Below are 12,870 nucleotides of genomic sequence, written 5' to 3' on the forward strand. Positions count from 1 at the left end.
CTGAGTTGTGAATACTGTGGGGACTCAGCAAGGATGGACACATTACCTGAAGACTTTGGTCTGGGAGGCAGTGACATCCCTTAGTGGCCGCGCATTTTTGTGGCTTGAATGTTATTGTCACTTGTCGGCCCGAGTCTGGATATTGCCCAGATCTTGCTGCATTTGAATATGGACTGCTTCGGTAACTAAGGAGTTGCTAATGGTGCTGAACAATCAATCATTGGAGAACATCCTCACTTCTGACCTTATGATGGAGGGAACATCATTGATGAAGCAGCTGAGAATGGTTGGGCCTAGGACACTACCCTGAGGAACTCCTGCAGAGATGTCCCGGAGCTGAGATGGCTGACCTCCAACAACACACAAACATCTTCCTATGTGTCATGTGTGACTCCAACCATTGGAGAGTTTGCCCCCGATACCCGTTGATTCCAGTTTTGCTAGGGCTCCTTGAAGCCACACTCGGTCGAATGCAGCCTTGATATCAAGGGTTGTCACTCTCACCTCACCTCTTCAGCTCTTTTGTCCGTGTTTGAACCAAGGCTATAATGAGGTCAGGACCTGAGTGGCCCTGGCAGAATCTAAACTGGGCGTCACTGATCAGGTTATTGCTGAGCAGGTGCTGCTTGATAGCACTGTGGATGAGACCTTCCATCGCTTTACTGATGAACAAAGTATATTAATAATGAATTAATAATTAATAATGAATCCATATTCCAGCAGATACAGGAATATTATTGTAACTGAAATTTTCTACCTCAGGTGAAGGCATTAAGTATGAATGCGCTCAATACAGTCAGCAAAACACAGCAACATTTCAAGAAGATTAAAACATCTCTTTACAGAATCGGTCTCTCACAAGCTCATTAATCAATCAATGGTTTGAATCAGGACACTGTGACGTCTGCCTGCAGTAAGAGCTAAAGGGGTCAATGTACATTCACACATCTCCCTATTGCTCTCTTGAGCAAAAACTCCAAAGATGGAAAGCTCGCTCATTTTTTCTGTTTTATGTGGTGTGCTATAAATAGAACTCTCCCATAAAACATGCTGTTCGTCTCTTTGACCTTGTTCGCTCAAGATTTCTTCAAAGCTGCTCCACTGTAACGTTCAGCAACGACAATCTTGCAGTTTGCCAAGCACAAGCAGGTGGGACTAGTTTAGTTTGGGAATTGTGGTCAGTATGGAAGGGTCAGTTACTGTGCTGTGTGACTCCATGATTCTATTAATGCCCACTTAAGGGTCCCGCCCCACTGCCAGGCAAGGGGTACACCACACAGAATCCCTACAATGTGGAAGCAAGCCATTCAGCCCACCAAGTCCACACCGACCCTCCAAATGGCATCCTACCCAGACCTGCACCCTACCTGATCCCTGTAGCCCTGCATTTCCCATGGCTAATCCACCTGACCTACACATCCCTGGACACTATGGGACAATTTAGCATGGCCAATCCACCTGACCTGCACATCTTTGGACTGTGGGAGGAAACCGGAGCACCTGGAAGAAACCCACACAGACACAGGGAGAATGCACAAACTCCACACAGACAGTCACCAAGGGTGGAATCGAACCCGGGTCCCTGGCACTGTGAGGCAGCAGTGCTAACCACTGAGCCACCATGCTGCTCCAATGGGAGCACTGTAGTTGTTTGGAGGCTCTTAGGACCCTGCTTCAAAGACTCTTAGTGACTAGCCAGAGGGGATCTTTGGGACCCACTGGGAGATGCCCACCTCTCCCCTTGGTTCCGACACTACTCCCCTATCCCTTATGACCTCCATTGTCAGTCCTGGGTGTAATACCAACTGCAGCCATGGCCTCCCAGTGGTGTCGTTGACCAATGCAGAGTTGCCAGCTTCTGCTTGGCCAACAGCTCTCAGTGGGTGGGACATGCTGGTGGGCCCCTGGCTATCCAGTTAGATGGCTCGTTGACACTTAATTCAAAGGGCCTCCCCAGAAAGAGGCGATCTGGTACTCTCCCTGTCTCTGCAGCTGGCAGGTGAGTTCAGTATCACCCGAGGGTGACCATCTCCTGGCACAGGGCCTTCACATCACATTGGCACGGGATGAACCCATAATAGTATCGGAGTGGGGGGCGCGGTGTGAAGGCGTTGCTGGATCTATCACAGTCGGGGGGGTGGGTGGGTGGGCAGACTCGATGGGCTGAATGGCCTACTTCTGGTCTTAGCACTGCAGGAAGGACAAACAATCGAGGCTAGCCCTCCAGCATAGTGCTGAGTGAGGACCAGTCTGCTGTTGCCCTGTTTCCTACATTACATGCAGCGACTACATTTCAAAAGCAAAACTTTAATGTTGTCTCTGAAGTGCTTTACAACATCTGGTGCTCCTCACAGAAATTTCCACATCACCGGTTTGTGCTACCACTTAAAGAGAAAAATCAATAACATGCTGAAAGAGAGCTTGAGTGTTTCTGTAAAAGGAGACATGTTGCCACAGTGTTTCGTCATCTCCTACAAGAATGCTAAATTTCAAAGGGAACCACAATTTATACTGCAGGAGGAGACTGGTTTGCAACTCGACTCTGTTTGGTTAAAGGTGCAGCCATGGAGAATGTGCAGGAGAACAATTGCTGTTGTTTAATTTAATCCAAAGTCCTGGAATCATCAAACCATCGACTCTCATAAAAAAACCCACCTGGTTCAATAATGTCCTTTCAGGAAGAAAATCCACCATCTTTACCTGGTCTGGCCTATATGTGACTCCAGACCCACAGCAATGTTGTTAACTCTTTAGTGTCCTTTGAAATAGCCCTAGCAAGACACTTAGTTCAAGGGCAATTGGAGATGGGCCATAAATGTCATCCTTGCTGAAGATGCCCACACCCTATCAAAAGGAATTTTTAAAAAAAGAATCAAGGTTCTTCCAGCACCCAACTCCTAAATATGGATTGTGTGGCTACTTTAATACAGCAAAACAGTTTGCAAAGTATCCCAGTATAAATTGTTGTTACCTTTTAAAATTTGGCATTCTTGTATCTTGTCCCAATGAGGAGACGAAATGGCAGCGTGTCCCCTTTACCAGAACTCTTTCAGCGCGCGACAATTGATTTTTTTTTAACTCGACTAATTGTCTGCTTTACACCCTGCATTATGATGGTGCCTGCATTTCAACAGTACTTCATGGGCTGCAAAGTGCCTTGAGAGATCCTGAGGCTGTGACAGGTGCTAGATAAATGCAAGGCGTCCTTATTTTATGTTGGCAGGTGCTGCCCACCACACCCAGGGGTAACATAATCTCCTGACAGAGGTGACCAAACACAGCTCAATTCATCAGTCTCCTAGGGCTGCTTCACATACTGTACCATAATCAGTCTCATAAATTACCTGGTGGCAGGGGGAGAGGGGGGGGAGTTTGATATTTTGGGTCAGTTCTTTATTTTTAGCCACAAGTAATAACTGGAAAATGGTGCATTTTGTAGGGCACGCCACATGAGGCTGGGAATACTTCAAGGTACTCGCTGGAGTTTAGAAGAATAACAGGTGACTTTATTGAAATGTACGAGGTTCTTAGGAGACTAGACAGGGTAGATGTGGATGTTGATCCCCCTTGTGGGAGAGTCTAAGAGCAGACAGCATCATCTCAAAGTAAGGAGTCGCACATTTAAGGCAGAGATGAGGAGGAATTTCTTCTCTCAGAAGGAAATGAACCTGCGGCTTCCCTTATTACACAGGGCTTTTGCAGCTGGGTCATTCAGTATATTCAAGGCTGAGAGAGATATTTTTAATCAGTAAGCGAATCAAGGTAACAGCAGGAAAGTGGAGTTGAGGATTATCAAATCAGACATGATCTCATTCAATGGTACAGCAGACTCGATGGGCTGAATAGCCTACTCCTGTTCCTACGGTCTTGAAATTTGCCCTTGAAGAATGACAGAAAGGCCAATGCTTCCATGACTGGCACTGCAATGCAATTACACCATTGATGGTAATGTGTTATGATAGTCTCTGTATCAGAACTAATCCACCTTTTATTCACAATTCCAACCATGGTCTACTGCAGGATAGGACCTGTTAACACTGAACATGTGGTGGTCTGCCCAGGCTGTTTGGTTTATTTATGGAATTCTCTCTGCCTGGTGACTACTGAATCTGGGCAGGGCACCCCTGATCACAACTGCTCACTACCATGGGCCAAATATTTTCTCTTTGTTCGCTCCGGCAGAACTGACAGGATTTTGATCATCCTCTCAAATCTCCTCCAACTCTTTCTCCACTCCTACAGCAAACGATTCCAGCTTCTCTGATCTGAAGTCTCTCATCCCTGGGACCTCTCGATACACTTCACCCTCTTCATGGCGGCCCTATCCTGGCTAAACAATGCTGGTCAGGTCTGCACACAAACCGTTACCCCTGCACACACAAAGGGAACACTGCTGTGTTCCATATGGGAGACTCTGTGACAAAACCTGGAATAATGGGGCCGGGGTGGGGATTGTGATTCACCCATAGAGAGCTGTTAATCCATTCACTCCACTTATAGCACAAGAGGCAAATTGAGAATCTACTTCAGAGAGCTCTGAACGAATACAAGAGACTCCATAGTCTCCACCTAGCACTGCTCCAACCAGCCCCCTGACCCCGATCTACAGAAAATTCATCGAAGAAATGAAGCCAGACACAGTATAGGCCTAGGCACCGGAAAAGACAATGGCAGAAACAGCCCTGTTGACCATGCAATGTCCACCTCACTAACATCTGGGGGTTAGTGCCAAAATTGGGAGAGCTGTCCCACAGACAAGGCAAGCAACAGCCTGACATAGTTGTACTATGACTAGCAGCACGGTGGCTCAGTGGTTAGCACTGCTGCCTCACAGCGCCAGGGACCTGTGTTCGATTCCACCCTCAGGCGACTGTGGGTGTGGAGTTTGTACATTCTCCCCATGTCTGCGTGCTTTTCCTCCGGGTGCTCCAGTTTCCTCCCACAGTCCAAAGACTGGCTAGGTGCATTGGCCATGCTAAATTGCCCATAGTGTTCAGGGATGTGTAGATTCGGTGGGTTTATAGGGGGGTGGGTTTGGGTGGGATGCTCTGAGGTTCGATGTGGACTAAGTAGGGCCGAAGGGCCTGTTTCCACACTGTAGGGATTCTATGATACTCACAGAATCATACCTTACAGACAATGTCCCAGACACTACCATCACCATCCCTGGATATATCCTGTCCCACCAACAGGACAGCGGTGGCAGCACAATGGTATATAGTTGGGAGGGAGTTGCCCTGGGTAACCTCAACATTGACTCCAGACCCCATGAAGTTTTGTGGCTTCAGGTTAAACATGGGCAGGGAAACCTCCTGCTGATTACCACATACTGTCCTCCCTCAATTGATGAATCAGTACTCTGTGTTGAACAACACTTAGAGGAAGCACTGAGGGTGATAAGGGCATAGAATTTATTCTGGATGGGGGATTTCAACATCCACCAACAAGAGTGGCTCAGCAGGAGTACTACTGATCGAGCTGCTCGGATCCTAAAGAACATAGCTGCTAGACTGGATCTGTAGCAGGTGGTGAGGGAAGCAACAAAAGGGGAAAACATACTTGACCTCATCCTTACCAATATGCCAGCTGCAGTTGCATTTGACCATGACAATATCAGTAAGAGTGACATTGCACAGTCCTTGTGGAGATAAAGTCCCATCTTCACATTGAGAATAACTTCCATTGTGTGGCACTATCACTGTGCTAAATGGGACAGACTTCACACAGATCTAGCAACTCAAGACTGGGAATAATTCATGAGGCGCTGTGGGCCATCAACAGCAACAGAATTGTACTCCAGCACAATCTGTAACCTCATGGCCCGGCATATCCCCCACTCCAACCATTACCATCATGACAGGGGATCAACCCTGGTTCAATGGAGAATACAGGAGGGCATACCAGGAGCAGCACTAGGCATACCTGAAGATGAGGTGTCAACCTGGTGAAGCAACCAAACAGGAACATATGCATGCCAAACAGCAGAAATAGCTTGCAAGAGACACAGGTAAGTGAGTGTCCAGCTAATGCGTCAGAGCTAAGCACAGAAAGCTCCTGGAATTCCCTTGATAACAGCATTGTGGGTGTTTCTACACCACACGGACTGCAATGAATTTTTTAAAAATTCATTTATGGCACATGGGTATTGCTGGCTGGGCCAGCATTTATTGACGGTGCCTAGTTGACCTTTAGATCTTCTTGAACCGCTGCAGTCCATGTGCTGCAGGTAGACCCACAATGACCTTAGGGAGGGAATTCCAGGACTTAACCCAAGAATCGGTTCAAGAACATATGTTACAGCCGCCTTGCTAGCGATATCTACATCCTGGGAACAAACCGGTCCCCAACTACTGTCCCAGCTCCAGGCTCCTCCCAATGTCTATATTCCAGCAGTGTTTTCACCATTTGGCAAAATGAAGGGTTTTCTAGAACCTATTTCCATCACAACATTCAAATCACAGCCAGTATTAGAAGCAGACCTAGCTTTGAAAACAGTCAAGGAGCCAGTAGACCATCCTGAGGGGCAGGTAGGAATCCAGTCAGCTAGTGACCCCTCAGAATATGTGATAGTACCTCATAGTGTGAGAGCAGTGACAACAGGGGACTCTTCTGGTTGTTTTCTTTTCATCTAGCTGTGAGCTGTACTGAGCGGGTAGAAATCATGCATCTCAATGAGAACGTTGTGTATTCAACATCCATTCTGGAAACTTCAGCAAGTCATCAAGGTCAGTACTGTGCAGTACTGGGGAATGTCATGATCCCAGTCTTAGGATGGGAATTTAAAGAGAAGCCTCATCTTCCCTCACAAGTAAATATAAATGATCTATTTTGAAGATGACTAAGGAGCTCTTTTTGGTGCCCTGGCCAATACTTATTTCGCAAACCCTGTGGTGGCCGATGCGGTTTTAATCACGTCTGTGGGAGCTTGCTGTGCATAAACTGGCTACTGCATTCCTACAGTGCAAAGTGACTACTCTGGCGTTTCATTGGCTGTGAAGGGCATCGGGATGTCCTGAGATGGGACACAGCACTATATAAATGCAGCGCTGTCATTTGCATGGCAAAGGGCACTACCTATCCTGAACAGGGAGCCCCTTCTCTTAGAATCCAGTTATGACTTTACTGGAAATAGCCAACTGGAAGACCCAACCCCAACCAATGCAGTGCAGCAGAGAAATTCCAGGCCCTCAACCAGTTTAACTTTTCAAACTAGGCTGAGGAAGAGTCTCCTGTTCCTATACAGCCCGTGTTTTTCTGTAGGCCTTTTTAAGCCTAGCCTTGATGGGTGGAATTAATGCCCCCATTCCCTGCTGAGGTTGGACATGTCATCCGGTGGTGAGTTTGTTGATTGGGGTATGTTTCATTGGGTGGAGTGATTGTGGTTGGGGTCCTACTGTCCAGGGAGCACAGCCAGCAAACCTGGCTGTGGGGTATTCCTTGTAGCCTCCTGAGGGAGGAAGGGGAGGGAAGGAGGGTGATGGTGGCAGGTCCCTGATTCAAAGGGATTCCAAACATCACCTGATCTAAACTGCTACTACCTTTACTCTGTGCTTGCTGATCTACACTAGCCTCTGGTTAAATGTCACTGCGATTTCTAAAATTAGGATGCTTGCACTTAAACCCCCTCCTCCCCAATGGCTTCGATCCCTCCCCCCCCACCCCACCGCTATCTCTGTACTCTCCTGACTTCAGAAGTCCCATGGTTAGTGGCCCTACTTTCAGTCCGTTTTGCTGTAAGGCTATGAGTTACCTTCCTCACTGTCTCCACCTCATTTCCCCTCCTTTAACGCACTGTTTTACATCGCCTTGACCAGATTTGTGAACACCTGCACTCTTATCTCATTCTGTGGCTCGGTATCCATTTATGTTGGGTCGCCTGCTCCTGTGAAACACGTTGGGTCGTTTTGCTGCATTTTTGGGTGATTTATATTGCGCACAGTTGTTGATGGTGACCGACCCAGTTCAGAAGGACTGGTGAAGCCGTTTTTGGGAGACGCTTTAAATATCTTCCCAATGACATGGTTGTAGTCCTGCCCACCGTCCTGAACTATAACATCAACACAGGAGAATTATAAATGGGAAGCTTGGTATCATTCAAGGAGAGAATATTAACCGTGAAACAATTTTAAGAAGAAAACCGTCTCCATTGGAGCAAATCACCGGGATTTCTCTTAATGGCCAATGTGATTCATGTGTTCTTTGATGATATGTTATTTCAAGAAGTGTCATTAGAAAGAAGCTCATTAACTGCAAGTGAGTATGGAACACGGTCAAAAATATTAACAGACGCAGCCGTGAGAATCTTATGTAAAATAAGAATCATACATTGGCTGATGTGCGGTCAGGGACAGTCAATGTAACCTCAGCGGGTTAATTACTGCATGTCCCAAAGCACCGCATTACTGTTGAAAAAAAACCAAAACAACTGCGGATGCTGTAAATCAGGAACAAAAACAAAGTTGCTGGAAAAGCTCAGCAGGTCTCGCAGCATCTGTGAAGGAGAAAACAGAGTTAACGTTTCGGGTCCGGTGAACTGAGGAAGGGTCACCGAACCCGAAACATTAACTCTGTTTTCTTCATTACTGTTGAACTGTTTTTGAAACGTCATCATTGCTGTGAGCACACGGCAGCTAATTTATACACGACCAAGACCCACAAACAACAAAACAGGCAATTTGTTTAATCATGTTGGCTGAGGGGTAACTACTGTCTAGGACACCAGGTGAACTCTGATTGGCCTCTTTTAACATCTACCTGAGATAGAAGATGGGCTCGGTATAATAACAGCGCCAACAGCAGTTTAGCACTCCCTTAGCACGCTAATGTATGCTCAAGTCTCTAGGGTGGATGAATCATAATACTCTGACTGAAGGATGGACTGTAATCCCAGAATCAGAGCAGACAATATTTTTGCAAGTTTCCAGGTTTCCTTTATTCTCTGAATCCAATGCGCCGAACTGACCTTGGGGTGTATGTTGAAATATCTGTTGCTCTCAAAGCTTTTTCTTTCATTTTCAGCGTAGTAGAGTAAAAAGCTGTCCTTGATGAGGAAGAATCTGTTGAAGAGGAAACGATTCAGTACATCAGGTCACTCCGAAACTACATCGCATTGTCCTAAACTAACTTAAACCAGAGCCCATACAGCGTTCAATCGGGAGATATCGCAGATGAAATTCTGCCTGTGTTGGATGATGTACAATTAAAAACATATGACATATGAGGGTTAAGCTCACTGCTATCACTGATAAAAACAATACACAGTATCACTGCGCCTCAGGAAGGCTGTACAGACGTGGAGTGGGTGTAATGCAGATTCACCAGAGCTCGCGTTATATAATGAGGACAGATTATATAATCTAGATAACAAGGTGTAGAGCTGGATGAACACAGCAGGCCAAGCAGCATCAGAGGAGCAGGAAGGCTGACGTTTCGGGCCTGAAGGATCTCGGCGATCCCTACAGTGCGGAAGCAGGCCATTCGGCCCATTGAGTCCAAAGACCGTCTGAAGAGCATCCACCCAGATCCAGCCCCTATTTTCTCCCTGTAACCCTGCATCTCCCATGTCTAATCCATCTGCACATTCCTGTAAACAGTGGGCCATTTAGCATGGACAATCCACCTAACCCACACATCTTTGGACTGTTGGAGGAAACTGGAGCACCCAGAGAATTGAATGGAGGTGATTAAAGAATTTAAAAGGGTATTTCCTCTGGCAGGAGACATCCAAATCAAGGTAGGGTGACTTCAAAATGAAAGCATAAACTTATTCTCACACTAAGAGGTGTATGCAAGTCCAGAACACTCCTTCAAAAACCGTGTCAAGGCTGGGATTGATTAAGTATTTCAACGACCGATCCTTCCCAAGCAGAAAGGCAAGTTGGGATGGCAGAATTAAGACATAGACCAACCTTGATCTAATTAATCCGAGGTCACACCAGACTCAAAATGTTAACTCTGTTTTTCTCTCTTCCCACAGATGCTGCCAGACCTGCTGAGTTTCTCCAGCACTTTCCTGTTTTTGTTTCAGATCTGCAGCCTCCTCAGCTTTTAGATGATTTAATTGAATGGTCAAAGTGGCTAGAAGGGGGCTGAATGTCCTCCCCTTGTTCTTCTGTTTCTAGTAGAGCACTCCAAGCAGTTATTTTATTGGGCATCAAACCAATTAAAACTCAGTGAAGCCTGACAATGGCAAGTGATTCTGCCAGAAATTCACACAATTGCTATAACAGACTTGTCACTATGGGTAATGCAATTTTGTGCACGCTACCACTAAACCATGTTGCTAAGTGTTCACTGACACTATAAACTGATAGTTATTTAGATACTGAGCCAATCCTTCCAATATAACAACGTTTTCGTGTTGTATTTGTTCAGACTTAAACAAGGCTTCTGTTAAACAGCACATGAAAGATCCAAATCCCTCCTATTCATTAGCCTTGCAGTCCAGTGAGCACAATACTCAGCTATCATTAAACTGTATTCGGATCTGGGTTCTGGTGATAGACCACTAACATTAAACATGTTTCTCCCAGGCACAACCTGTCAGATCTGTGGCATCTGGCTGATACTTCCCGTCATTATTTCAAATTTCCTGTGACTGCATAACTATTCTCTCCTGTCACGGTAGCCAAGCATCATACAAGACCAAGACTGGTGCAGCAATTTCTAAAAATATTCATCGAAAGGATATGGGCATCACTGGCTGGGCCCAGCATTTATTGCCCATCCCTAGTTGTCCTTGAGAAGGTGGTGGTGAGCTGCGCTCTTGAACCACTGCAGTCCATGTGCTGCAGGTACACCCACAATGCCATTAGGGAGGGAATTCCAGGATTTTGATCCAGTGACAGTGAAGGAACGGCGATATATTTCCAAGTGAGGACGGTGAGTGGTTTAGAGGAGAACATGCAGGTGGGTGTGTTCCCATGTATCTGCTGCCCTTGTCCTTCTAGATGGAAGTGGTCATGGGTTGGAAGGTGTGTCTGAGGATCTTTGGTGAACTTCTGCAGTGTTTCTTGTAGATAGTACACACTGCTGCTACTGAGCATCAGTGGTTGATGGATTGGATGCGTGTGGATGTGGTGCCAATCAAGCAGGCTGCTTTGTCCTGGACGGTGTCAAGCTTCTCGTGTGTTCTTGGAGCTGCACTCATCCAGGCAAGTGGAAGTTTTCCATCACACTCATGACTTGTGCCTTGTATGATGGCATTGGGAAGTCAGGAGGTGAGTTACTCACTGCAATAATTCTAGCTTCTGCCCTGCTCTTGTAGTCACTGTACTTATATGGTGAGTCCAGTTGAGTTTCTGGTCAACTTTTTTTTATTTTCAAAAATATAATGAGTTTCTGGACAATGGTAATCTCCAGGTTGTTGATTCAGTTTTGATAATGCCAAGGAGCGATGGTTAGATTATCTCTTTTTAGAAATGGTTATTGCCTGGAATGCAGACATTATTATTTGCCACTTAGTCATCCACTACTTGCATATTCCAAAATTATCAAGCAGGTTTCCCCTTGGGCTTAACTCCTTATTAAACTTGCAGGAGAGGAATTTCGGGAGTCAAGCATTAGTTAGAGCGCAAAATCCGACTTCAAATTCTCACTTGGTAAAATACACATGACCCGGTGTCACTAGTAGCTATGGGGTTACCAAGTTCCAGGGTCGATGTGGATTTGGTGATGTGTGTTAGCCACATTAATAGGTCGGACAATTCCCTTAATCTTTCGAAGGCTCAGTAAAAAAAAAGGCATGGATCACCCTCTCTCCTTAAGTGAGTTTTTGCAGGCTCCGAGTGGAAATCTATTGAAGTGAGTTAACTGGTGCCAGACTCGGATTCTAATTTGCAATCTTACCCCAAATGTCTCTCTCCCTTTCTCTTAAGAGGTGGAACCTATTTAGAAAGTGCTGGGGTACTGGGAGGTTGGAGGAGTGACTGTGTGTCATAGAGATGGAACTGATCATAAAAACAACATGCAGGAGGAGCTGGGATTTTATCAGTCGACCCTGCTATTTCTATATCGAGGTTTTAAATTGTGTGTGTTAGGTTGGGGGGAGGGAAAATCAAGTGTTTTAAAGACTGTCCGAGAACTCTCAACCCCGAGCGGACGGCAGAGATTTGCTGAGCTGGTGAATGCTGCTTTTTTTTTGTAAAAAAAAAACAGAAAGCCTGGACAGATTTCAAACGCTGATCGTGATACCAAGGTGCAGAGAGAAAAGCGAGGAAGGGAAAGACGGAGGGCAAACGATTGTCGCGAGAGAAACAAGCAAGCAAACAAGCAAACAAACATGGAAAAGCGAGAGAAATAAAACATTTCCGGGGGTTTTGTGCTGTGTGCAGAGTTGCCCAGGTGTCAATGCAACAAACAGCAAACATAGAGAATATATCACCTTTTAGACCACTTGGCTGACTGTCTCCCAAAGGGTCTCTTCCACAGGACCCCGTGAAGTTGTACTTTGGTGCTAATATCCAGCTTGTCAGCCGTCTCGGTGTACTCGCTGAAGTAGGACGGGAGGATAGCTGCTGATTTCGAGCTGAACATAGCCAGACTGAGCTAAAGCTGCGGGGAGGGTGGGAGAGATGGTAAGCAGCAGCCTCTCGGGAAGAGGAGGAGGAGGAGGGACCTGAACCTGGCAAAATGGGCAGAGGAGGGAGGCGCTGTTTACAGCCATCCCAGGTCCCTCCCTCCCCCTTTGCATCCTCCATCTCCGAATGACCCCAGCTCTAGACCCACCGTCACAGAATGCCAGGAGGCCATTCAGTAAGGGCTGCCTCTGACCTTAGCTCAATTTGGCCTGGTTCCCTCGCCAACATAGATCTGTCAATCTCAGTTTTGGTATTTTTAAAAGGAACCCCAACCTCCCATCCCCATCCAGGA

The 12,870-nt window shown here is 46.3% G+C and overlaps 1 protein-coding gene across 1 annotated transcript in view; it reads right to left on the bottom strand.

Annotated features, from left to right (window-relative positions):
* plekhd1 (pleckstrin homology domain containing, family D (with coiled-coil domains) member 1) overlaps positions 1–12,639 on the bottom strand; it is a 150,726-nt gene extending 138,087 nt beyond the window's left edge. Inside the window, exons 1-2 of the mRNA XM_048600484.1 lie at positions 12,383–12,639; positions 8,963–9,056 (exon numbers count right to left, since the gene is read on the bottom strand). Of these exons, the coding sequence (XP_048456441.1) occupies positions 8,963–9,056; positions 12,383–12,534 (246 nt within the window). The 5' untranslated portion in view covers positions 12,535–12,639. The remainder of the gene's footprint in view (positions 1–8,962; positions 9,057–12,382) is intronic.
* Between the last annotated feature and the right edge of the window lie 231 nt (positions 12,640–12,870).

Source organism: Rhincodon typus, chromosome 8 (genome assembly GCF_021869965.1).
Source record: "Rhincodon typus isolate 14 chromosome 8, sRhiTyp1.1, whole genome shotgun sequence".
In the NCBI taxonomy this organism is placed as follows: Eukaryota; Metazoa; Chordata; class Chondrichthyes; order Orectolobiformes; family Rhincodontidae; genus Rhincodon; species Rhincodon typus.